Source organism: Danio aesculapii, chromosome 3 (genome assembly GCF_903798145.1).
Source record: "Danio aesculapii chromosome 3, fDanAes4.1, whole genome shotgun sequence".
NCBI lineage: Eukaryota > Metazoa > Chordata > Actinopteri > Cypriniformes > Danionidae > Danio > Danio aesculapii.
Genome location: NC_079437.1, coordinates 61,332,076 through 61,356,875, shown reverse-complemented (window position 1 = coordinate 61,356,875; position 24,800 = coordinate 61,332,076). Strand labels below are relative to the sequence as shown.

Here is a 24,800-nt window from a genome sequence, read left to right as displayed (position 1 = left end):
AACTACTTTCTTCCACCACTCTTTCACATCTGCAGCTGACGTCAGAACAGCAGAAGCCGTTACTAATTCACCAACGTCACTGTAGAGCTAGTGTTTGAATGATTCTCCAGCTCACATTTTAAGATTATAAGGCTGAACTGCATGAAACGCCATCAGTCTACAGGGATATCTCCCAGTATTTCTGTTGCAATCGGGAGATCATAATATTACTATGGTATAAATACAGCACTACAACATACAAAATAGAGATCAATTTAGAAAGTCATTTACCTGTTTAATAATGATTTGATCAGCTGTAGTTTGACATTACGCTGGTTTTCTCTTAGGGCTTATTATGCGGTCTCTGTCGCCATCTTGTGGCTGAACATAGTCAACCGTCTTTGCTCAAAGACAGGCCAATGGCCTCCGACGCACTCTCTGAAATTATAAATATTTTAAAATAGGCACTGTCCTTATAAATAAACTGCATAGTTGCAATCTAAACATCGACATTCTCGCCTTAAAAAAGCCTCAGTTACATCACTTTTTTTGTAATTAAATCCTAATTGAATCATGACGAACTATATATTGTTGTAAAGGTCTAAATAAGACTTCTAAATAATATTTACTGTTGTTTTATTTATGTAGAAAGAGTAATATATTAAAACACATTTACTGAAGGATATCTAGCGCTGTAAATCATTACTTTGCTACAGCAATCAACAAACTATTTTTCTGTTGTTTTTTTTTTAAGTTTTTCAGAGGTTAAATTCAAACCAATTACCACCAAACTTCCCATAATACTTTAGATTTTATGTTTGCTTTACAAATAATGTCAAAAGTATGAAAAATTTGGTTCATATGCCTTAAAACCTACACTGAAATAGGAGACGCCCTTATATGGTCACCTGGTGGTCATGTTTGGTACTGCGCCCCCAAAAATATCTCGCTGTACACTCATTTCAACTTTATATGTGGAATATAATTAGTTCAGATATTTAGCTTGGTTTTCTGTCAGATTTAAACAGATTTGAAGCAGTCATGACAAACTATAACATTTTGAAAGCTTAAAATGTCTAGTTTCCATATCTGCAGACTGATTTTTGATGGATGTTACTGAGCAGCAGTTATTTACTAATTTGCGACAAGGATACTCTGAGTTGTAAATCATTACTTTGCTACAGCAATCCACATGTGAACAAGTTTAGTTGTTTTTTAGAAACTAAATTCAAGTCGAATACCACCAAACTGCCCATACTACTTTAAAATTTGATCCTTTTTTTGCAAAAAATGTCAAAAGTATGAATAAATATAGTTCATATGCCTCACAGCATACACAGAAGTAGGAGACGCCCTTATTTAGTCACCTGGTGGTCATGTTTGGTACTGCGCCCCCCCCAAAAAATCTCACTGAAAGCTCAAATAAACTTTACATTTGGCATATATTTAGTTCAGATATTTAGCTTAAGCTTTGTCAAATTTAGGCTAAAATACATGCGGTACGTACTCTAACACCTTATACATTTATTGTTAATTGCAAATGTTATTTTCATAGTCATTAATGCACATAACTTTAGCTTTATGTCAGTGTTTTTTTGTTAAATCAAATCAGCTTTTCAGTCATCTCAACTTGCATCAGCCAAACTCACTATAAATGTTCAATTAATAGAGTCGGTGTCTGTCTGCTGTGTAAATGTGTGTGTTATGTTCTATCTCCTGTAGGGTCCCCAGTCAAACGGCCTGCCAAAACATCCCATCCTAGGGTGAGTGTTAAAGCAAAGTGTGTGTGTGTGCGTGTGTGCGTGCGTGCGTGCGTGCGTGCGTGCGTGCGTGCGTGTGTGTATTTGTGCTATTCAGAAAGAAGAAAGCCATAAGAAATACTCTAAACAAGTTGCCAAATACAGATGGTGTCATCTCTATCCTTAATTAGCAGATATTTATTTCTTTATTGTTGTTTTTTTGTGCAGAGGTGATTGGAGTTTATTAATAATGTCCTGGAAAAGATATTCAGGAATTGTGTTTATCTGCACATCTCTTATACTGTGAAACATTACGGGCTCTTTGGGATTATTTGGATGCTGTGTTGCTTTAATTAGTATTAGTCACTCCATATAAAATAAACGTGTGTGTGTGTGTGTGTGTGTGTGTGTGTGTGTGTGTGTGTGTGTCATTGTCTTGTGAAAATGATCCATTCAGAGTTTCTAATGATAGTGTAAAAGTCAATCTAAAGTGTAAAAGTCACAGTATTGTTCAATTCAGTTGTATTAATAATGCACTTTAAAACAATAAAGTTGACCAAAGTGCTAAAAATAAAGGGTGAAGCAAATCATGACACGTTCTTCTTTAAAAATATATAATAAATCTAATTAAATCTAAATAAAATATCATTGTGTGTGTGTGTGTGTGTGTGTGTGTGTGTGTGTGTGTGTGTGTGTGTTTATCTTGTAGGGGAGGAAATCCATTCGCCACGGTTAAACTCCGGCCCACAATCACCAATGACCGATCAGCCCCGATCATCTGACCGTCATTCAGTACAGTCACACACACACACACACACACACACACACACACACACACACACAACACTATTTATGTCAGTCCCTTTTAACCCTTCACCTCCCTCTCTCTCTGCTTCATATATTTACACTGCAGAGATGCTCTTCTCCGAGTTTCTGTCTTGTTTCTGGTGTAAAGATCTGAAAACTCTGAAATACTGAAGCTTTTTCAGCACAAATGTCTCAGTTTCAGAAATAATGAGTCAAAATGAAGTGAGTTTTTACTCAACTCAAAACAAATGAGAAATAATCAGGTCAAACCTAAAATAAGATGACTTTATTCAGCCCATCGGTGCATTATTTAGCTTGTTTTAAGGTTGTATTAGTCAATAATAGTTCATGTATTCACTATGATGGACAAACAATGAGCAATACATTTATTACTGTGTTTATTGATCGACGTTAATGCAAGTCATGTTAACCAATCTAATGTTAACAAGCAAGAGTTCAGATGTTAATATTGCATTAACAAATGCTAAACTATGATTAATAAATGCTGTACAGGTACTGCTCATGTTAGTAAATGCACTGACTAGCATTAGCTCATCTAAACGTATTGTAAAGCAGGACTAATACTTGTACTTTATTAGGTCTTGTTTGCTCGGTGCCTGCATAATCTTGCTTTTTCTAGAAAATGCTTCTTGGTTTAAGAGTTTTCAGATATTTGAGCTGGAAACAAGACGAAATCTCTACGTAAGAAACACATGTGTTGCATTGTGTGTGTGTGTGTGTGTGTGTGTGTGTGTGTGTGTGTGTGTGTGTGTGTAGAGAGAGGGGAATAAATGATTGAATGAATCTATTGAGGGAATGGATGAACATGCATTTAGTCCTCCAGATCAGGTAATTGCACTTTTAGTGTATCATTTTGTAAATACAGAAGAGAATAAATGTTTGATCTTAACTTTTTTAAATGGTCAGTTTTGGTTTTTTTAGATGTACAGCAACGCTGTGTGCTAACAACACACAACGCACCACTACAGCATGCTAACATGCTATCTTTTCCATGTTAAAAGGAGTTTATTTCCTAACCATCTGTGACGGCGACGTGTAAAATGTCGTTACAAACCATTTCTATTTCTGCGACAAAACAACAGTATAGGCTACTATGACAACAATCACCCTCAGGTACTGATTATGGGCTTATCCAGGGTAAATGCTCCCGATGTGAGTTTAAACACGTTACGTGACATTTATTGCCATACAATCTTGAAAGCAGCAGCAGATAGTTCACGTCAGATCTTGAAAATAAAATAACCAACAGTTTGACAATGACACTACTATGACAACGATCTCCCTCAGGTACTGATTATGGGCTTATCCAGGGTAAATGCTCCAGGTGTGAGTTTAAACACATTTTACGTGACATTTACTGCCATACTTTCGAAAGCAGCAGCAGATCGATCAACCTTAGATCTTGAAAATAAAATAACCAACAGTTTGACAATGACACTACTATGACAATGATCACCCTCAGGTACTGATTATGGGTTTATCCAGGGTAAATGGTCCCGATGTGAGTTTCAACACATGTTACGTGACATTTACTGCCGTATCGAAAGCAGCAGCAGACAGTTCACGTCAGATCTTGAAAATAAAATAACCAACAGTTTGACAATGACACTACAATGACAACGATCACCCTCAGGTACTGATTATGGGCTTTATTCAGTGTTAAATGCTCCCGATGTGAGTTTAAACACATTTTACGTGATATTTACTGCCGTATCGTAGCAGCAGATCGATCACCTTAGATCTTGAAAATAAAATTACCAGCAGACGGGTTTGTGGATGAAAGTCAGAACTGAGATTCAACAACATCAGTCACTCAGTAGCCTATTAATAATGTTAAAGAGCTTTATATGGATTCATTAGATTAATAAAAGCCTTTAGCATTTCGTCAGGAGAGCAGTGGCCGCTATTTAAATGTTTCTGCCGCGTCGTTTTTGGTGCGGACCGATAAATCGCTTGTTGCTGGAATTTTGTCCCATCGTGTGTTTTTAGGACACGGTGTTTCACTAGATGGGAGCCTGCGGCAGCAGAGACGTCCTCATGATAGTGATATTGTGTTGTCGCGATGTTTTCCGGTACTGACATTTTAAAAACGTCCATTTCCTGCTAACATTTGAGCGCTGTTGAGCTCATTCTTAAACAGCGCTGATTTGCCATTGTGTTCACATGCTCAACAGAAATGACTGTGATTGGCTGTGAAGGTCATCAGTTCACCGAACTCACCGCTGTTTACTGTAAACACAGATACAGGGACACTGTCGCTTCTAAATCAGCGAAGATCAGTCGATTCATCAGCGGATCGCTTGTATGTCAGCTCACAGACAGATCAGCTGATAGACTCGGCTTTAACGCTCCAGTGTCCCTGTATACGTGTTTGCATTCAGTAAACACAGCCAATCACAGTCATTTCTGTTGAGCATGTGAACACAATAGCAAATCTACACTGTTTAGGAATGAGCTCAAGTGCTAGCTGGAAAACGATGTTAATTTCAGTAGCGAACGGTACTGAATTCCTCTAGTGATATGAACCGAAACACTGCTGAACAGTCTTATTCTCCCTCAAACACTTTATTTTTCTGTGTTGATGACAGAAGATTGAGCCTGTCCTGAACCGTGTTTATGTACCGTATTTACCAGAGTTAGCAGGCTAACTCACACGAACACACAGTACATGAACTAGACTTTTACACTGCAGAAATGCCTTTAGTCTAGTCCAAATATCTAAAAACTCTTAAATCAAGAAGCATTTTCTAGACGTGCAGCAAATACTGTCTTGTTTTCAGAAATAATGAGTCAAAATTAAGCGAGTTTTCTTTAAAACAAGCTAGTGAAGCTAGCTAAGTTTCAATAAGATTGCTTTTTTTACTGCATTGTCAGATTATTTAGCTTGTTTTAAAGGAAAACTCACTTAATTTTGACTCATTATTTCTGAAAATAAGACAGTATTTGCTGCTTGTACAGAAAAAGCTTCTTGATTTAAGAGTTTTTAGATATCTGGGCTAAAAACAAGACAAAAACTTGAAGTAAGAAAAGCAGTTGTTGCTGTCTAACTCTTTATGGTGGCCTGAAAACACATGCATGTAAGAAACACACTGAGAAAACATCATTTAACACACATCATCACAACTTTACAGTAAGGTTGTGTTAGTTAATGCATTTACGATCATCAATAATCAATGAACAGTACATTTATTACAGTATTTGTTCATGTTAGTTGATGTTAACTGACGGTGCATTAAATAATGTTAACAAGCAATCATTTGGATGTGAGTAATGCATTAGTGAATGTTGAATTATGATTAATAAATGCTGTACAGGTATTGTTCATTATTAGTTCTCGTTACTAAATACATTAATTAATGAACCTTATTGTGAACAGAAATGTGTCTGACGACGCCAAAAGAGGGACGAAGCGGCTGTTTAGAGTTAGCAATGTTGGTTTATTTTATCTGCCTGGTTTTATGGATCTTTATTGTTCATATTTAAGATTAATTGTGATCTAATTAACATTAATTGTGCAATTTGTCAGATTATCATGGTTAAAAATATCTAAAACATCAAGAAATCATATGTACAGGATGTTAAAATGGAGAAACCGCCGACTCTAAAGAGCATCGCTCGTCTTTTGTTGGTGTTGCTGACACATTTCCGTCACGCTCTGCGCTGTTTGCAGTGTGTTTCTGCATTTGCAGGTGTTGAATCGTGTTGTCAAACTGATCGTTTTCCTCTTGGTTTTTCTACACGCATGTGTTTTCATAACTTTGCAGTGCATTTGAGCTCTCTCAGCCACTGTAGATGTTACCTGACAGACGCTGGGTGGTGTTTTACAGACTCGGCGTAAGCTCAGCGGGTATTTCTCTTCTGCTTTGGGGGAAACTCTCGATTGTATCGATGCACTTCTGTTGATGTTGGCCTGAGATCTTGCAGATCACTGCTGTATGAAAATAAAAATAACCTCTGCTTTCTAAACACATGGCTGTACATATGTGAGTGACTTCATCATCAGACATGTTTCCATGCAGCAGTTTTTCTGAAGTATCGCATAATAACACGCTTGATGAAAACGTTAGGATGCGCATTCATCTACAAGTTGGCAGGGTGTCTTGCGAGATCTTATTCTGTGAAATATGGTGTTGTATGGGGCGGTACGGTGTCTCAGTGGTTAGCACTGTGGCCTCACAGCAAGAAGGCCGCTGGTTCGAGTCCTGCTGGGCCAGTTGGCATTTCTGTGTGATAATTATAATAATTAAGACTCATGAACTTGTACATTTGAGCATTCCAGAAGGACAAGAATGAGACTCCGCCCCCTCCCCATCAGCAAAGTTAATCATGCTGACATCATCCATAACAACAAGCTTAACCCCGCCCTCACTATCAGCTCTTAAAGAGACAGTTCATGCAAAACTAATGAAAATGTCTTCATTATTTACTCTCCCTCAAGTGAAACTTTTGAGTTTCTTTCTGCTGATGAAGATGTTTTGAAGAATGCTGAAAACCTGTAAGCCTTGACTTCATAGTAGGAAAAACAAATATCATAGGGGTCAATGGTTACACATTTCTAACATTCTTCAAACTATCTTCAACAGAGGAAAGAAACTCAAACAGGTTTAAAATGAGAGTAAATGTTGACAGTATTCTTATTTGTGGGTGAACTGTCCCTTTAAGACTCTGTTGCTCTGTTAAAGTGTCTCAGCGGCTTTAAAGGGCACCCGTTACGCAGAAGTCACGTCTATAAGTGGTTTAAACACAGTTGTGTGTCTGCAGTGTGTGAATATTAGCAGCTTCTGATGGTCAACATTAATAAATGTTCATCGTTCATATTAAGACTTGATAGAGACGGTCTGCAGAAACACTTTGATTGGCGTTCTCCTCTTGTACGTGTCATCAGAGAGGGAAAGCCCCGCCCACTAGTGACAATCTCTCCCTCATATAACGTTAATCTGGTTTTGAATCTGCCACTATGCTGACACACAGGCATTTATAGCTCCGCCCTGTTATTAAAAAGAGCACAATCTCATTTGCATTTAAAGCGACAGTCACCAATTAGGATCAAAGCCTAAAGGGTCCATTTCAGAGAGTCAGAGAACATTATCAGTGTGTTAATTTGAGCTCAAACTTCACACACACACACACACTATAGACATCATATTTTACATCTTAGTAAATAGATCTGCTTTAATGAGAAAACTCTGCTTAACATTTACTGCTATTTAGGAGAACTCTGTGACTTCATCTCCTGTTATTTTCAGGAAGTTCCACTGAAGAGAAGAGTTGAGCGATTTCTAAATAAACAGACACACAGACAGAAGTGACACGAGTAGAATTTATTTACAATCTCTCTCAATGTAAAAAAGGTCATAACTGATGATAAGAGCGTGGCTAGACGTGTACGGCACATGACGAATAATACAAAGCATAATAAACATGAGGAATAAACACAGATTGATTGTCGTCACTGGAAGGAAAGTGTTTCCATTGTCGAACAGCAACTACTGGAGGATTTATTGTACAGCATCCTGTGTATTGCAGATTTCAGACGGCTGGAAAATAACTGATTTAAAGAGACAGTTCACCCAAAAAAAACAAGCTACTCATCATTTACTCATTTTCAAGTGGTTCCAAAACATTTATGAGTGTTTCCTCTGTTGGGCACAAAAGAAGATGTTTTGAAACATGTTGGAAATGTAACCATTGACTTCCATAGTAGGAAAAAATACTATAGAAGTCAATGGTTACAGGTGTCTGACATGTTTTAAAGTATCTTTTGTGTTCAACAGAATGAGTTTCTTCTGTTGATCACAAAAGAAGATATTTTGAAACATGTTGAAACCTGTAGCAATTGACTTCCATAGTAGGCAAAAAATACTATTGAAGTCAATGGCTACAGGTTTCCAACATTTTTCAAAATATATTTTGTGTTCAACAGAATGACTGACTTTGTTTAGCACAAGATACTTTGAAGAATGTTGGAAACCTGTAACCATTGACTTCCATTGTAGAAAAAAATACTATAGAAGTCAATGGTTACAGGTGTCCAACATTTTTCAAAGTATCTTTTGTGTTCAACAGAATAAGTTTCTACTGTTGAACACAAAAGAAGATATTTTGAAACATGTTGAAACATGTAACCATTGACTTTCATAGTAGGAAAAAAAATACTACTTAAGTCAATGGCTACAAGTTTGAAGATATTTTGAAACATGTTGAAACCTGTAACCATTGACTTCCATAGTAGGAAAAACATACTATTGAAGTCAATGGTTACAGGTTTCCAACATTTTTCAAAATATCTTCTTTTGTGGTCAACAGAAGCTGCTAAAAGCTCTCTGGAATAAATAAATGGTGACAGAATTGTAATTTTTTGCGTGAACTGTCCCTTTAGCACTGATCATATCGGTGCAGCTTGAGGATAACATGGCCCCCTACAACAAATCAAATAAAAATACACCCCATCAGTGGTCTACAAGTGATCCATAATATACAAACAACGATCAAAACAGAAGATAGGCGGACGATTCGACAAACGTATAATAGTCAAGAGTGATGCTTTAATTAAAATACAAATAAAGAAGCGCAGATGAAACATCCACGATGTTCTTCCCGGCCGCTTCTCTGCCATCATAAAGGCACTGGTGATTCAATGACTGGAAAACAACACAGAGGAAACAAACTAGTGCTGGGAAAAGATGAAATGGGACTAAATCTGTTCAACATCATTTGGGAAAGAATTAAAAAAGAATAAGCTATATATTGTCAACACAAGCTTTAATGTAATGAATGTTTGCCCAGCACTATTAAAAACATCATCATCATCATCATCATGTGGAGTTTGTGGCTGGTTTCTTCATCATGACAGTGGTTAACATGAGCGCGGTTTGGCATTATTGGTGTGCAGTGATTAACGTATGCTGATGCTCTAAAAGACGGCGTGCGCTTGGTCCGTTTCTAGCCGAAGGTGGCTCCGCAGTTTGGGCATCTCCTCTGACGCAGCGCCAGGCAGAAGAGGATGCCCAGCGGGAAGAAGAAGATGGCACACATGATGCCCAGACAGGTGAAGTCGTCCTCCAGCACGCCAACCCTGAGAAACATAATCAAGGTAATAATTATTCCCATATCCCTGATCATTTAGTAGTGCAGCTTTAACAAGTCGCTTAACTTGACCAGCTATTGTAAGTAGATTAATATCCCACATTCTTTCCCTCAGTATGAGTTAAGCAGTGTAATTTGGAGCTGCATTAGCTCATGATGATGTATAAATATATCTGCTTTAGTCAGGCCTGATGTCTGCGTCTTTGGGCTGTTAAACTACATTGGCACACACTGAAACAATGACTCAACAGACTGATCTAAAGCACAGTTATTCTCACTGTCTGCTGTAACCATTCTTCAAACAGCAGCAGCCTGTAGTTCTTCATTTCTCATCATCAGCTGAGCTGTGGTTTGTTAAGGGAACGTCCACTCAAACAGGAAATTGTCTCATTGTCGTTACAAACCCACAAGACTTTATTTAAAGCAGACCAAACCAATCCTTTAAACAGGACTGCACAATATACTGTTTCAGCATCGATATTGCAATGTGCACAATAACAATCTGCTGTGATGAACCAGTGTTATAGCGGATCAGGAGACACAGCTGAAAACACTCACCATTGGTGGAGTCCTTGCTAAGTTTACCCAGAAAGTTAACAAAACTTTTTTTTAGTTCTTGTGACTAAGAATTTCACTCTGCTTGTATGTGTGTAACTTTAAACCAACTCATGACTAACAAGAACTATCTTAAATCAGCTCATGATAAGCAAAATCCACCTTAAGCCAGCTCAAGACCAACAATGACCATCATAATCCAGCTCATGACCAATTAAACCTTTCTTAAACCAGCTCATAACCAACAAGAACCATCTTAAACCAACTCATGACTAACAAGAACTATCTTAAATCAGCTCATGACCAATAAAACCTCTCTTAAACCAGCTCATGAGCAACAAGAACCATCTTAAACCAGCTCATGACCAACACAGACCCTCTTAAACCAGCTCATGACCACTAAGAACCATCTGAAACCAGCTCATGACCACTAAGAACCATCTTAAACCAGCTCATGACCAATAAAACCTCTCTTAAACCAGCTCATGAGCAACAAGAACCATCATAAACCAGCTCATGACCAATAAGAACCATCTGAAACCAGCTCATGACCACCAAGAACTATCTTAAACCAGCTCATGACCACTAAGAACCATCTGAAACCAGCTCATGACCAACAAGAACCATCTTAAGCCAGCTCATGACCAACAAGAACCATCTTAAACCAGCTCATGACCAACAAGAACCATCTTAAACCAGCTCATGACCAACAAGAACCATCTTAAACCAGCTCATGAGCAACACAGACCCTCTTAAACCAGCTCATGACCACTAAGAACCATCTGAAACCAGCTCATGACCACTAAGAACCATCTTAAACCAGCTCATGACCAATAAAACCTCTCTTAAACCAGCTCATGAGCAACAAGAACCATCATAAACCAGCTCATGACCAATAAGAACCATCTGAAACCAGCTCATGACCACCAAGAACTATCTTAAACCAGCTCATGACCACTAAGAACCATCTGAAACCAGCTCATGACCAATAAGAACCATCTTAAGCCAGCTCATGACCACTAAGAACCATCTTAAACCAGCTCATGAGCAACAAGAACCATCTTAAACCAGCTCATGAGCAACAAGAACCATCTTAAACCAGCTCATGACCAACAAGAACCATCTTACACAAGCTCAAGACCAGCAAGAACCATCTTAAACCAGCTCATGACCAACAAGAACCATCTTACACAAGCTCAAGACCAGCAAGAACCATCTTAAACCATCTCATTGTTTAAAAGTTTGCGTTGATAAAACCTGTGTGTGTGTGTGTGTGTGTGTGTGCGTGTGTGTGTGTGTGTGTGTGCGCGATATTAGTGTGTGCAACACACTCATAATGTACTCTCGCTTTACTCGTTTAAAACCTTTGTGTTTCTTTCTTCAAAGGGAGATATTTTGAAGAATGTTCGAAGCCTCCATACTGTTTGTTTTTCCTACTATAGAAGTCAATGGTTACAGCTATTCAGCTTTCTTTAAAACTTCTTCTTTAGTCTTGAGACGGAGTAAATAGTGAGCAAATCTTCATTTGTGTCCCTTTAAATCTAAAAACTAATCTCAAAACGAGAGCTCGTGAATCCAGAACAAAATCCTATCTCCAGCCCTGATGGTGCAAGTCAATAAAGCTGGAGGGGTGTGATCTGATCTGGCCTAATCATGATGAGTTAGCAGCAGATCTGGGGTCAGTCACATGATCACCACAGCACTCACTGCAGCAGAACTGACGCCTTTATTTCAGTTTCCTTCCTACAGCTGATCAGACCAAGCTTGTTTTCCTCATTGCACTGCAGCACTTTAAACTAACAGTATTTAACTTAAATAACATTAACATAGATGAATAAATACCATAATAAATGTATTATTAATAGTCTGTTCATGTTAATAAATACATTAAGATGTGAATAACACGAACACACTTCTCACTTTGGCTTGTTCACTGGTAACACTCATTACGGGTTGGTGCTGTGACCTTTTCCTCAGATTCACTTCTTATTTATACGGCTTAAATTCCCTTTTCAACACAGACAGTTCAGCTAAAGCATGAATTTCCTCATCATTTACTGAAGTTTCTGAGTTTCTTCTGTTGAATACAAAGGAAGATATACTGAAGAGTGTATGGGGGGGGGGGGGGAGTGAGCAATGACGTCCAAAGTAGGAACAGAAATTCCTCTGAATGGTTGTTTATTCCAGCATTCTTCAGGAGATCTTCATTAGTGTTCAACAGAAGAAACTCAAACTGGTTTAAAACGAGTGAATAAATGATCGCACTTTTCATTTGTTTGGGTGAACGGCCCCTTTAATTCAGTTCAGTGTTGATTATTTATGCGCCTTCGCGACAGCCGATTGGTCTGGAGACCAGTCAATCATCGTTGGGCGACGTGGCACGGTCGTATATAAAGGAAGCCAGGATGGAGCGCTTTTCCTTTGATCTCGTTTTAGTACATCTTTATTTTGATTGATTTTTAATGTTACTTTCTGGCCCAGCTCTTACCTGACAAAGATTGAGAGATGTCAAGTTCACTCTTTTTCCTCAGAGTAAGGTGGATAGGGAAGATGTCGTACGACTTCCATTTTGCAAACACGTAGTCAACCCGTTGTTTAAAACACCAGGTAAGGAGTGAGCACCATCATCTGTGTATTTATTTTTATTATGACGCTCTGCGCTGAAGACTTTTCTTTTTCTTTCTTCTAGTGAAGTAAGAGTTTTGTGTATGAGTTAGAATTGTTTTGTTTTATTTATTTCGTTGATTTGGATTCACTAGCGTCCCCCTAGTCTTGAGTTGACCTAATTTTGTTTAATACTTTGTTTGAATTTGCCGCTTCACTGAATGAGCACTGTGCTACGTCCGACAGATCGCACTATTACGCTTTTCTCTTCTTTTTCATTCCTTTATTACACATTTGATCTGTTTTTATGCTCATTTATTTATTTTTTTACCCTTTTTATTATTTGTTTTTATTTCTCTTATACTTCTTTTATTCCTGTTTATGTAAAGCAGTTTGAATTGCCGCTGTGTATGAAATGTGCTATAGAAATAAACTTGCCTTGCTTTATTATAATTGTAAATATTTCTTCCTTTGTAAATATATTTGGGCATTCTGGTTTCACTTTCTTTGTACATTAAATCACTTTTGTTGCTTGTCTTTTGCTTGAACCCATCACTTGTGAAAGTACCACACCTTTTAAATGTTATTACTTTTACCCTAGACTAACATCATAAAGGTTGTAACACAGATATTTGAAAAATCATGCAGCCCTAGTGTGTGTGTGTGTGTGTGTGTGTGTGTGTATGAGGCTGACCTGCAGGCTGGACATCCCCCCACCACTACTACCGAGGGCTGGACGATGGTGTAGGTGCTGAAGGCTGGCTGAGCTGCAGCCGGAGCCGGAGCTGCTGGATAACCTGATGCCGCCGCGGGGAAACCTGTGGGACAAACAACACATCTGATTCACTCATTCTGCACTGGCATCTGCAGGAACAGACTCGCAGCATTTCTTTTAGCTTAAAGGTGCCATATCCTGCATTATCTACATAGCAGGTTCTAACATTCTTCAAAATATCTTATTTTGTGTTCAACAGAAGAAAGAAACTCATAAAGGTTTGAGACAAATGAAGGGAGAGTAAATGAAGACAGAACTTTAATATTTGGGTGAACCATCCCTTAAAGTCCTACATACACAAGCCAAGAAAGGCACTCTCTAGATAAACAACTGTATTTACCATAATCTATAATACGCTTTCAATATCAATTAACATCCTTAATATTGTAGAAGTACAATACTCTTTAAACTGATCCTAAAGGTGAACTATTCTCACTAGAAAATCAGTAAATATCAGATTAGTTAATGATTAAATATTCCAAGCTCAGTGTGTACGTGACTCTGCGGTCAACACATTTATGGTCAGTGGACTTCAAACTTACCAAACTACACATTAAACTAGAAACAGCCTGGTGCAAAACACAGTAGTAAATCAATCCTGTATTATTATTTTCCTGGTATTTCTAATGCTTATCTGTCACACTTTACTATAAGTTTGCATTAGTTAGTGTATTAAGTAACATTAAGTAATAATGAACAACGCTTGTCCAGCATTTATTGATCATAGTTCAACATTCACCAATGCGTTATTAACATTCAATCAAGCATGCTTGCTAACATTAGTTAATGCACCCTGATTTAACATGAGCGAACTTGAACGACTGTATTTTCATTAAATAATATGAACAAATGCTGTAAAAACGAACATAAAATACTGTAATAAACATATTGTTTGTGTTAATAAATACATTAACTAACATTAAAAGGTCACCTATACTGTAAAATAAGTCTCTGATGAGTGTGTGAAGTGAAGTTTCAGCTCAAATCAGCACACTGTTAATGATTACTCTCTGAAACTGACCCTTTCAGGCTTTGATCCTAAATGTGCTGTTTTGGTGACTGTCGCTTTAAATGCAAATGAGATTGTGCTTTTTAGAAGAGGGGCGGAGCTACAAATGCCTGTGTGTCAGCATAGTGGCAGATTCAAAAACAAGTCTAAGGAGGGAGAGATGGGCACTAGTGGGCGGGGCTTTCCCCCTCTGATGACATCATACAAAGGGAGAATGTCAAAGTGTTTCATTCATCAAGTCTGATTAGAACAAATAGATTTAATTATTTTTTTCCATTAGAGACTGGTTTTAATCACACACAGCTGTCACACAACTGTGTTTAATCCCCTTATAAAAGTGATTTCTGGATAAGAGGTGCCCTTCAAAGCTTCTGAGACACTTTTACAGATCAACAGAGTAGTTTTAAAGGGAATAATTTAATTTCAGTTCCCTTTAACTAATTTAACCTTCTTGTAAAGAGTTATCAGTTTATCTAAACTCAATGACAATGACAAAACTATGAGTCGCTTCTTTTTAAATCACTAAAAAATAAAGAGCAAGAATGTGACCAGGAGCCTCTTGCACAACCTGAATGGACTAGTTTTACAAGTTGTCATCTGACTTGGGTTTTCTAGATTGATTACCAAGTCAGCAGTACAGAAAGTCAGATTGTGCAAATCTGAGAATGAAAAGAGTCGAGACCCAGTATCATTTGGCTGATTGCTTGTTCAGTCTCCAAACTTCACAGAGTTGATTCTTTCTAGTGAATCATAAGATCAGATGAGAACTTTTTGTCATTTCTATCTCAAAATAAACCAAGAACTGCATTGGCACTATATATAAAATATGCTTCTTCCCCCAAAGCAAGCACCTACTCAATATTTTGCAGACTCCGTAATGATCTTTTTTGAATTAATCAATGAATCATTTACTCAATTGATTCATTTAAATATAAATTAAAACACTGGGTTGATCTGATGTTGTTCTGTGATATAACATGAGATAAAATCTATTTTTATTATCTTTTTAAAAATATAATTGATTTATGTAATTATCATGCTAAATTAAACAGGCAATAATGGATCTTTTACATTTTTCTGATCTAAAAAGACTTCCATTTAAACATTTAGAGACTAGGATTGAATGAAAACCTTGACAAATATTCTGTTTCTTATTGGCTGCTTTATTTTTTTCAGCTCTGTTCATCTTCTAGCCAATAGCAGAACAGCATATATATATATATATATATATATATATATATATATATATATATATATATATATATACACATATATATATATATATATATATATATATATATATATATATATATACATATATATATATATATATATATATATATATATATATATATATATATATATATATACACATACATATATTTCATATATATATTTATATATATATATAAATAAATACATTTTCTTTTAATAAAATCATTAATAATGATTATAACAAAGCATTTTTGGTCTGTGCATCCAGTTGACAGTTTTGGCCCAGAAGTTTCATTTTGATGCATCCATGAAACAAAAGGTAATTTATTCCACCTCTCTGCGATAAGAATATGGCATATACTATGGTCATGATAACTATATATTTGATATATTGTGCAACCTTATTCTGCAACATAAATATTATTCTCCGGTGTTGTTTGAAACTATTTTCACTATTGAAGGAGACTAAAAAATCTTAGAGCATTGTCTGAAATTTAACTCGCTGCAACATGAGGCTTTTGTTGAACTGATTAAAATGAATCGATTAGCATTTTGTTAGCTGATCAGATAAGCCAGTCTCCAAACACCTAGTACTTTTTAGAGAATCACGAATCAGAATGACTCGTGATCTGAAAAGTAAATGACTCACTAAACAGCAATTTATGACTTACATCATGTCTGAGTGCAAAAAAACAAACAAACAACTGATTTCCTGAAGGCAGGTGATGCATGTCAGTATGAATATTTTACTTAGTTGGTTTTTTTAGCTATAGTAAGTTGTTGGTTTACTTAATAACTGTGTTTTTTGTTTGTTTTTCAAACTAAAATCTGGGAAAAAATCTACAGTGATGTTTTGATGAAACCTGAAATTATCTAATTATCTCTAACCATTTTCTTTCTTAAAAACCTGAAGTATGGTTGATTTATTTAGGCGGACGTGACAAACAGCACGCTTTGGATGATTATATCTTGTGAATTTGTGAGACTGTGTTAATCTGAGAATGAAAAAAGTATTATTCATCCGCTCAGACTACAGCCAGTGTAATTCAGTCTCTAAACTTCACAGAGTTGACACTTCTATCATTTCTGACTTGGAGAAAGAGGTGATGTCAAAAAAAAAAAAAAGTTGATCAACCTATAGATACTAACATACTGACACTAGCATCTAAAAGTTGAGGTAAAATTGGTTTTATATTTACACATTAGTTAATTTTTGAACAGTTACAACGTATGACATGATCCCTATATTGTACTTTTAATACTGGGTCTAAATTCAAAAGCAAGTGATTGTGAACAATGTTGTACTGTGATAGTCATTTGGCTGCTATGATATATGATTTCACTATTTAGAGTTTCCAAAGAATACTTTAATGCAATTATATTATTAAGGAGAAATCCGAATGTGTGAATATAAAACAAACTTTACCCCAAACACACACACTATACTCCACATAAAAGCCAGAATCTAAGCTTTTTTTTTGCACTGTAACTGAAGAATGGATGGTTATATGGTGTCATGGCCTTGCAATCCAAAAAATTCATTATTGGGGCAAAAACAGCCCCCAACATAACGAAAGGGATTGAAGTGAAGTTGGTTTTATAATCACACATTTAATTATATAATTTCACAAAAGTACTCTAGTGAAATTATATTATCATTCAATGACTATCAAGTACAACATTGTTCACGATCAATTAAATAGTGCTAATGTTGTTTTCAAGTCATACTTGCATACAATTTCAAGCCGAATATTCAACGTACCATGGTAAACAATATAGGAAAGTTGTCACTGAATGAATGTGCGAATATAAAACCAACTTTACCTCAATACTAAAGCATAGTAAAGTTACCCAGAGTTTATTGTTGAGTTTTTCATAAAAATTTGAAGACATCTAAATAAGATTTGTCACCAAAAATCATCCCATTTGCTGAAACAGAGAATATTTGTGTCCAAATTAAGCATCAAAATCACCACAGATTGGACAAAAACATCCTTAACAGCACACAAGGGTTGGGTATAATGCAAAATGTAAACAAATGTGCGAATATAAAGCCAACTTTACACCCATGTCTCTTACCCTGGTAAGGCGGCGGGGCTGGAGGCTGGAAGCCCGCCGCGGGTGCACCGGCCGCGGGGATCGAGCCGTAGTCGTAGGCGCTCGGGACAGTGTTGTAGGCTGGGGGTCTGTCCTGGAGTAGAGGTTTGGTGTCCATATCTGTCTGAGACGTCCTGCGTACTTCACCAAACTAACATACAATCTCCGAGAGCTTCTTTAACGCGGACAAACGCAAAACAAAAACCAAAACAAAGATCAGAAAGTTCCTCCAGTCTCCCCATGCGACTCCACCGCCGCTCCGCTAAAGCATCTGCGACAGAAACGCGGGAATGGTTATAAAAGCCGGGAGTGTGTCCTAAAGACGCGCCATGTCGAGCTTTCCTGGATTTCTCTCGTTTTTTGAGAGAGAAATCTGAATCTGGAAACTGTGTCAAAGTGAAAACGACGTTTTTCCTGCTCGCTGCACTGTCACAAGACTCGGGTCATGTGACGACACGGAAGAGGGAGAGGGCGTCTTAAAGCGACAGTTCACATAAAACTAAAAATTTTTGTCATAATGTAGTCCGTCTTTAATTGTCACAAACACCACATGTGAGTTTATTTCTTCTGTTGAACACAAAGGAAGATATACTGAAAACACCTTGAAAACGTTTAGCCACCAACATCCATAGTATTTTAAATTAATATTTAATGACTATTACTATAATATACTTGGCCTATTATGCAAGTCATTTTTATAGGGGGTTTAAACGGTTGTGTGGCAGCAGTGTGTAAATATAAACAGCTTCTAATGGTAACAATTTATTAATTTTATTTTAATTTCTGCAGAAATACTTTGATTGACATTCTCCCTTTCTATGATGTCATAAGACGGGGAAAGCCCCGCCCACTAGTTCCCCTCATTAGCATAGTCTTTTTTTTTTAAATCTGCCATTATGCTGAAACGCATGCATGTAGCTCCGCCCTTTTGTGAAAAGCGCACAATCTCATTTGCATTTAAAGCGAGTCACTAAAACGCCACAATTAAGATCAAAGCCTGAAAGGGTCAGTTTCAGAGAGTTAGAAAACAATATTAGTGTGCTATTTTGAGCTCAAACTTCACTACACACTGTATTGACATCAGAGACTTATCTGACATCTTGTTAAAAGGGGTAAGGGATCATAGTCAGTAGCTACGTTTCCATCCACCTATTTTTATGTTCATTTTGGATCTGTGCATAAAAAATGGTTGATGGAAACACCAAATTGCACATACATTTTGAAAATGCGCATAATAAACATATGTGCATAAGTGATATAGTTTTTATTCGATAAGAAAAGATGCGCATAAACTACGATGGAAACACTTTTACTGAACAAATTACAGTGTGCGCATTAAAAAAAACTCATGTGATTTTGTTATAAAAGTGATATGTTATAAGTGATATTTGTTATAAAAATGTGTGCGAATGGACAAACCAGCATGCTGAGCACACTGTAAAACATCTGAAATGTTCATTTGGTCATTCTAAAACAACTTACTTTTCCAAAAAAGCAATGTGTTGGTTGGCTTTAGAAAAGGGGTGGGCGGGTCAGTCGGTGCTTTTGAGAACACTGTCGGTTGGCTTTATGGTAGGTGGTGGGTGGGGGTGTTGGTCAGTCGATTTATGCAAGAACAGCAGGCGTGAATGGCACTTATAAGAGTAATTTGAGATCTGAAACAGTGACCTCTGGTGGATTCACGAAAATGAAAACTGAAAAAAAAGACCTCCTGGGACGTAGTTTGCTCTCCAGAAACATATACAGGGGTACATAATCAGAATGACCCGGGTTGGTTTTATAGAAAACTCCATATTAACCGCTGAAAATCACTTTTGTTGACCAGCATTTTCCATAAACTAGACTATCAGAAACTCTTTGTAACATCCACAAGGCACAACTATCACAATGACAGCATTACTTGTGTTATTCTGAGAACAAACAAGTAAACCTCAGTTGATGGTGTTTGTTTCTTGCAGATTTGTACATTTGCTTAGTTTATTATTATTTTTAGTATTTATATATTGATTTTCTTTTCCAACTTAAACTTATATATTTCTGCAATAACACTAGACACAGTTTATGATTTGTATATATTATAAAACACTGTAATTCATTTACTGAAAATTTGAGAGACAGAAAGAAGTGAACAGAATGGGTTAATTAGAAGAAAAAACATTAACTAAAATATTTGTACTTTTTGTCAGTGTAGCTCCTCCTCCTTTTTTAATCTCCCTACTTCAGTGAAGCTCCTCCCCCTCTTCAAGTATAAATACTGGAATCCCATCAGCCCACAAGTGAAGACGAGCATCAGACCATCAGCAAGAAGTGGAATCTGCAAGGACAGAGTTTACTGAAGGACCGTGAGAACATGAGTGATCCAGAACCCTGCAGAATTAAAGATGAAGATACTGAAGAGCAAACAGGTTGGTGTTTATTCCTGATTCTTCAATAATAACCTTGAAGAACAATAATGATAAAAAGTTTTTAACTGTTTTCTACTAGGACATGAATACACTAAATATTCACAGAGTAAACACTGGGGAATAAGGCTCTGGTAGTTTGTTGCTTGTTTTATGTACATGTTTTCAACACATGGGCAATAAAATGAGTTAAAAAAACATTAATTTTACAAGGCCAAACTAAATATGGTCTGATTTATTGTATATTTGTGTGCTGCAAATCTAAAGTTGGGAAGCCAATGTTTACATTGTCTTTTCACTGAATTTTACTCTGATTGTTGATTACTTACTAAAAACTGAACTTTTTCATATTTAATTGAAGAAAATATGGAGAGTGAAGAAGAGGAACAGCATGTCAAAGCTGGGAAAAAACACCATTTACAGACTTCTGGTCGACTGACCTGCACTCAGTGTGGAAAGAGTTTGGGAAGCAAAAAGAGTCTTGAGATTCACATGAGGATCCACACCGGAGAGAGACCATTCACATGTACTCAGTGTGGAACCAGTTTCAGCCAATCATCACATCTTAATAAACACATGAGAATCCACACCGGAGAGAAACCATTCACATGTATTCAATGTGGGAAGAGTTTCAGACAATCATCAAACCTTAATCAACACATGAGGATCCACACTGGTGAGAAACCATTCACATGTACTCAGTGTGGGAAGAGTTTCAGCCACTTATCATCCTTTAATAGACACATGATGATCCACACTGAAGTCAACCCATTCATATGTACTCGGTGTGGGAAGTGTTTCAGAGACTCGTCAAACCTTAATCAACACATGATGATCCACACTGGAGAGAAACCATTCACATGTATTCAGTGTGGGAAGAGTTTCAGACACTCACCATCTCTTAATCAACACATGATGATCCACACTGGAGAGAAACCAGTCGCATGTACTCAGTGTGGAAAACGTTTCAGACAATCATCAAACCTTAATAAACACATGAGGATCCACACTGGAGAGAAACCGTTTACATGTACTCAGTGTGGGAAGAGTTTCAGCCAATCATCACACCTTAATGAACACATGAAGATCCACACTGGTGAGAAAACACACAAATGTGATCACTGCAGCAAAACATTTTTGAGGGCTTCACATCTGAAGGTCCATCTTGCAGTTCATAGAAACGAGAAGCCTTATCCATGTCCTGTTCGTGAAAAGAATTTTAAATGGCAGTCGATTTAAAAGACCATCAGAAGATCCACACTGGTGTGTGAGCGTATCTGTGCTTTGAGTGTGAGAAGACTTTTATTACAGCTGAACATTTGAAATGGCACGAGAGGATTCACACTGGAGAGAAAGCGTTCAAGTGTTCACACTGCGACAAGAGATTCAGCAAGTCAAGAACCCTGAGAGAACATGAGAGGATTCACACTGGAGAAAAGCTGCACACATGACATAAATGCAGCAAAACATTCTCTCCAGTGAAAAAGTGTTTCATGTCTGAACATCAGAACATACTGGTGTGAGAGATTGAGTGTGGAAAGTCTATCCATTTGTCTTGTGTATTTGCTTCATCAATAAAGTTTCTTTACTATGAGCTTCAAGATTTTTTTCCAGTTTACTACATTTACAGTTTTGAGTAAGAATACAAGCTAAAAAAACTATATTTTTATTAATAACCAGTATATAGTATTACTGGTTATAAGTGTAATTTCTTTAGAAATTGAGAGATTCATGCATAAAATCTAAATAAATAAGCTTAATAAGCAGTCAGACTTGACAAAAGTCAAGCGAAAACAGAGAGTGTTCGTTCTGTCTCACACAACATCACATCCTTTGCTTTTGCTTTACTTTGTCCAGTCCAGCGCCGCCTCATACAGTGTCCGTCTACAGCTGGAGGGAGAGTGGACTGTGCGACGCAGCATAACCATATTTCTGATATTTACTCATATTTTCTCTTCACCAGCCCAAAAGTATGTCAACACCATGACCTTGTACAACATATAATTCTAAGCAGAAAGTGTCTATTATTAAGCTACATTGTGACTAAATGGAAGGATTTTTGAATGGTTTGCTTTTGCTATCTTTTACAGTATATACATGTAAGCAAAATAATTATAAAAATGAGTTAAAAGCACAAAAGATGATACGTATGACAATAAATTCTCATTAGTAAATAGTAGATAATGGATTAAAATAAACAGTGAAAATATACCGATTTATTACATGTACTACTTAAAAAACACAACTGATATAGATTAATTATTAATTACATTTCATAAAATAATTATCACTCATAATTAGATGAAGTTAACTTAGTGGAGTCTTACTGCCCAGTGTTAATGTACAATAGCTCTATAAATAACTTCCAAAATTTCTATCAACATTTCAGCATATAATAGGCCAGACTAACATGTGAAGATGTTCATGTTTAAACTATTAAGATAACCTAAAGCTTCAAGCATTTGGGACTGTTATTAAACCACTGCAAATACAAAGTGAATATTCTGAAAAAGCACTTTAAAAGTTTGAATATTAATATTCACAGTATTTTAAAGTGCCCAAGATATCAGTATGCCTGTTCACTATCATGATATATCGAATATCATATGTCTATTGTGAATATACACAAATATTACAACACATTTTGTAGTTTAGAATGACATCCTCCTCTTATCTGAATGTTAGCTCCTTGATTTCACTGATTAACAATGGCAGCGCATATTTTAGGCTAAATAAATTAGACTAATTCCAATAAAACATTGACTACTTATAAGTACAGCCTTTACAAAGCTACTAAAACCTCTCTTCCACATATAAAGATGTGAAAAAACAAAACCTTTATAAACAAGAGCTGTGTGGAGTTAGCCTAACGCTACGTACCTTGTCTGAAAACAGTTGAGAAGATGCTAACGGACTTTTCCTAAAGGCACTAAAATAAAGTAAATATGCCACAGAAACGTGTTAATTACAATAAATAACTAAGAAAGACCAAGTCACAAAACATTTTGTTATATTTCTTTGATTTTAGTCTCAGAACTTACCTGAAAGCCGTGAAAACAGCAGCGAGACGGACTTTTGCTGCCTGACAGAGTGTTGTTGCCCCGTTTCCATGGCAACTCCTGCGTTTGAATGGGACTCAGCCATATTTTAGTCATTGGACTCAGCGCGCACATCCGTTTATGCAATTAAGCAAATCATTTAGCAATTATTTTTATTTGTGTGCCGTGACAATAATATAGATGCACATCGCCTGTTTTGTACCTCCCGAGTTTCCGCACCCCTTCTCTTCCCCTTCTCCCTCACATTGCTGCTGTGCCTTGCAGAGGGGGTAAGTTGTGTGGGGAAAATGCTGCTGCAAATATTTCCTTTTCTGTTGGAAAAAATTACCTGTTTATGTTGTAAATTTGAATATTCGTGATGTCTACGAAAGCTTTGTTGCGTGATTTTGGTATTGTTTCGCCGCTAATTTAATTTTGGTATGAATTTTCAGGTCTCAGAGTTTAGTATATGTGCTAAAAGCAGGTTGGCAAATCGCCATTTTATACTAATGTAACTTGTGTTTTGTATAACTGTTACTTAGTGTCTTCTGTGCTCAAGTAAAAGTAGACCGGTTACACTTGCATTGATTATATTTCTATTATATAAGAAATATATAAATTGATATTTATAGGGTGTAGATTAGGGTCTAAAACTCAGTTGTCTATAAAGTCTGAAGCCCATCAATATAATCAGAGCTGCTGAAACCCTCTTTAGCTCATTTCAGTAGTTCCTGTTTTGACCTCATTCATTATGCTGATGTGTAAATTCTCTTATTGAGCTCATTTTACTGGTGTCGACCAAGACAGTAGATTTGCTTTTGATATTGGTAGGAAACTAATGTGATGATATAGAATCAGAATTAGTTTTATTGCCAAGTGTGCTTCACACACACAAGGAATTTGTTTTGGCTACAGAAGCTTCGAATGTACATAAAGTGACAGGTGACAACACAAAATAAATATGAAAAAAATAACGTATTTCTTCAGCTATTTTACATCTATTTCAGTGTTAATGTGATGTATATCATGTTTCCCCACAATGACATGTTTACCGGGTGGGTGTGATTTTGAGTTTGCCAAATATGATGTGATCCTGCATTAAAATTGATGTTGAAACTTGAACATAATTTTTGTTATGATAAACCATAAACCAAACCCTAGCTGTAGTGTTTCCCCTAGGTTTACAGTTTAGGGGGTGTCGCAGCTGTTCAGACTGACACAAACACAGAGGGTCATGGTGTTAATTTGTTTCTTTTAATGACGGCAGTAAATAACTAAACAATTATTTGAACTGTAAGCTACAAATTTACATTTATTTTTATATCTTTTTTTTTATCCATCAAGTGTGCAGCTTTTGCCACTGCAGTGTATCTTTCTGGTTTTCTGTCAAGTACACTAATACTACATTAATATTAGTATACTTACTAAATATACTTTTAGACTTGACCTTTACTTAAGTATACTTCTTTTCCT

The 24,800-nt window shown here is 36.6% G+C and overlaps 3 protein-coding genes and 1 long non-coding RNA gene across 5 annotated transcripts in view; 2 read left to right on the top strand and 2 right to left on the bottom strand.

The window, feature by feature from the left end:
* Positions 1 to 24,800, top strand: part of baiap2l1b (BAR/IMD domain containing adaptor protein 2 like 1b) — a 258,771-nt gene that overhangs the window by 93,719 nt on the left and 140,252 nt on the right. Inside the window, exons 13-14 of one of the 2 annotated variants that reach the window (XR_008836312.1) lie at positions 1,702 to 1,742; positions 2,428 to 3,272. Coding sequence is in view for 1 of the 2 variants with exons in the window: in XM_056454387.1 (XP_056310362.1) it covers positions 1,702 to 1,742; positions 2,428 to 2,500 (114 nt within the window). In the remaining variant the exon portion in view is untranslated. Of the gene's footprint in view, positions 1 to 1,701; positions 1,743 to 2,427; positions 3,446 to 24,800 lie in introns of those variants that run through there. The other variant, XM_056454387.1, reaches the window with a different exon arrangement.
* On the bottom strand, positions 7,853 to 18,341 carry bri3 (brain protein I3). Its single transcript, XM_056454395.1, has 3 exons — positions 17,870 to 18,341; positions 13,486 to 13,609; positions 7,853 to 9,621 (listed from the first exon to the last, which is right to left on the bottom strand). The coding sequence occupies exons 1-3, from the start codon at positions 18,003 to 18,005 to the stop codon at positions 9,489 to 9,491; spliced, it is 393 nt and encodes a 130-aa protein (XP_056310370.1). The 5' UTR covers positions 18,006 to 18,341; the 3' UTR covers positions 7,853 to 9,488.
* On the bottom strand, positions 20,085 to 23,400 carry LOC130221805 (uncharacterized). Its single transcript, XR_008836315.1, has 3 exons — positions 23,331 to 23,400; positions 23,170 to 23,218; positions 20,085 to 20,201 (listed from the first exon to the last, which is right to left on the bottom strand). It is a non-coding gene; the product is annotated as an uncharacterized LOC130221805 (long non-coding RNA).
* LOC130221802 (zinc finger protein 208-like) overlaps positions 20,655 to 24,800 on the top strand; it is a 30,652-nt gene continuing 26,506 nt past the window's right edge. The window contains exon 1 of the mRNA XM_056454400.1: positions 20,655 to 21,447. Within this exon, the coding sequence (XP_056310375.1) occupies positions 20,656 to 21,447 (792 nt within the window). The 5' untranslated portion in view covers position 20,655. The remainder of the gene's footprint in view (positions 21,448 to 24,800) is intronic.

What these genes read in the sequence shown, in the direction of transcription:
- bri3 (XM_056454395.1), bottom strand. Translation starts at nt 18,005, where the DNA reads ATGGACACCAAACCTCTACTCCAGGACAGACCCCCAGCCTACAACACT. An exon ending in AGCCCCGCCGCCTTACCAGG is followed by an intron (nt 13,610 to 17,869) that starts GTAAGAGACATG and finishes TTTGTCCCACAG; the next exon opens with GTTTCCCCGCGGCGGCATCA. An exon ending in GGGGGATGTCCAGCCTGCAG is followed by an intron (nt 9,622 to 13,485) that starts GTCAGCCTCATA and finishes TATGTTTCTCAG; the next exon opens with GGTTGGCGTGCTGGAGGACG.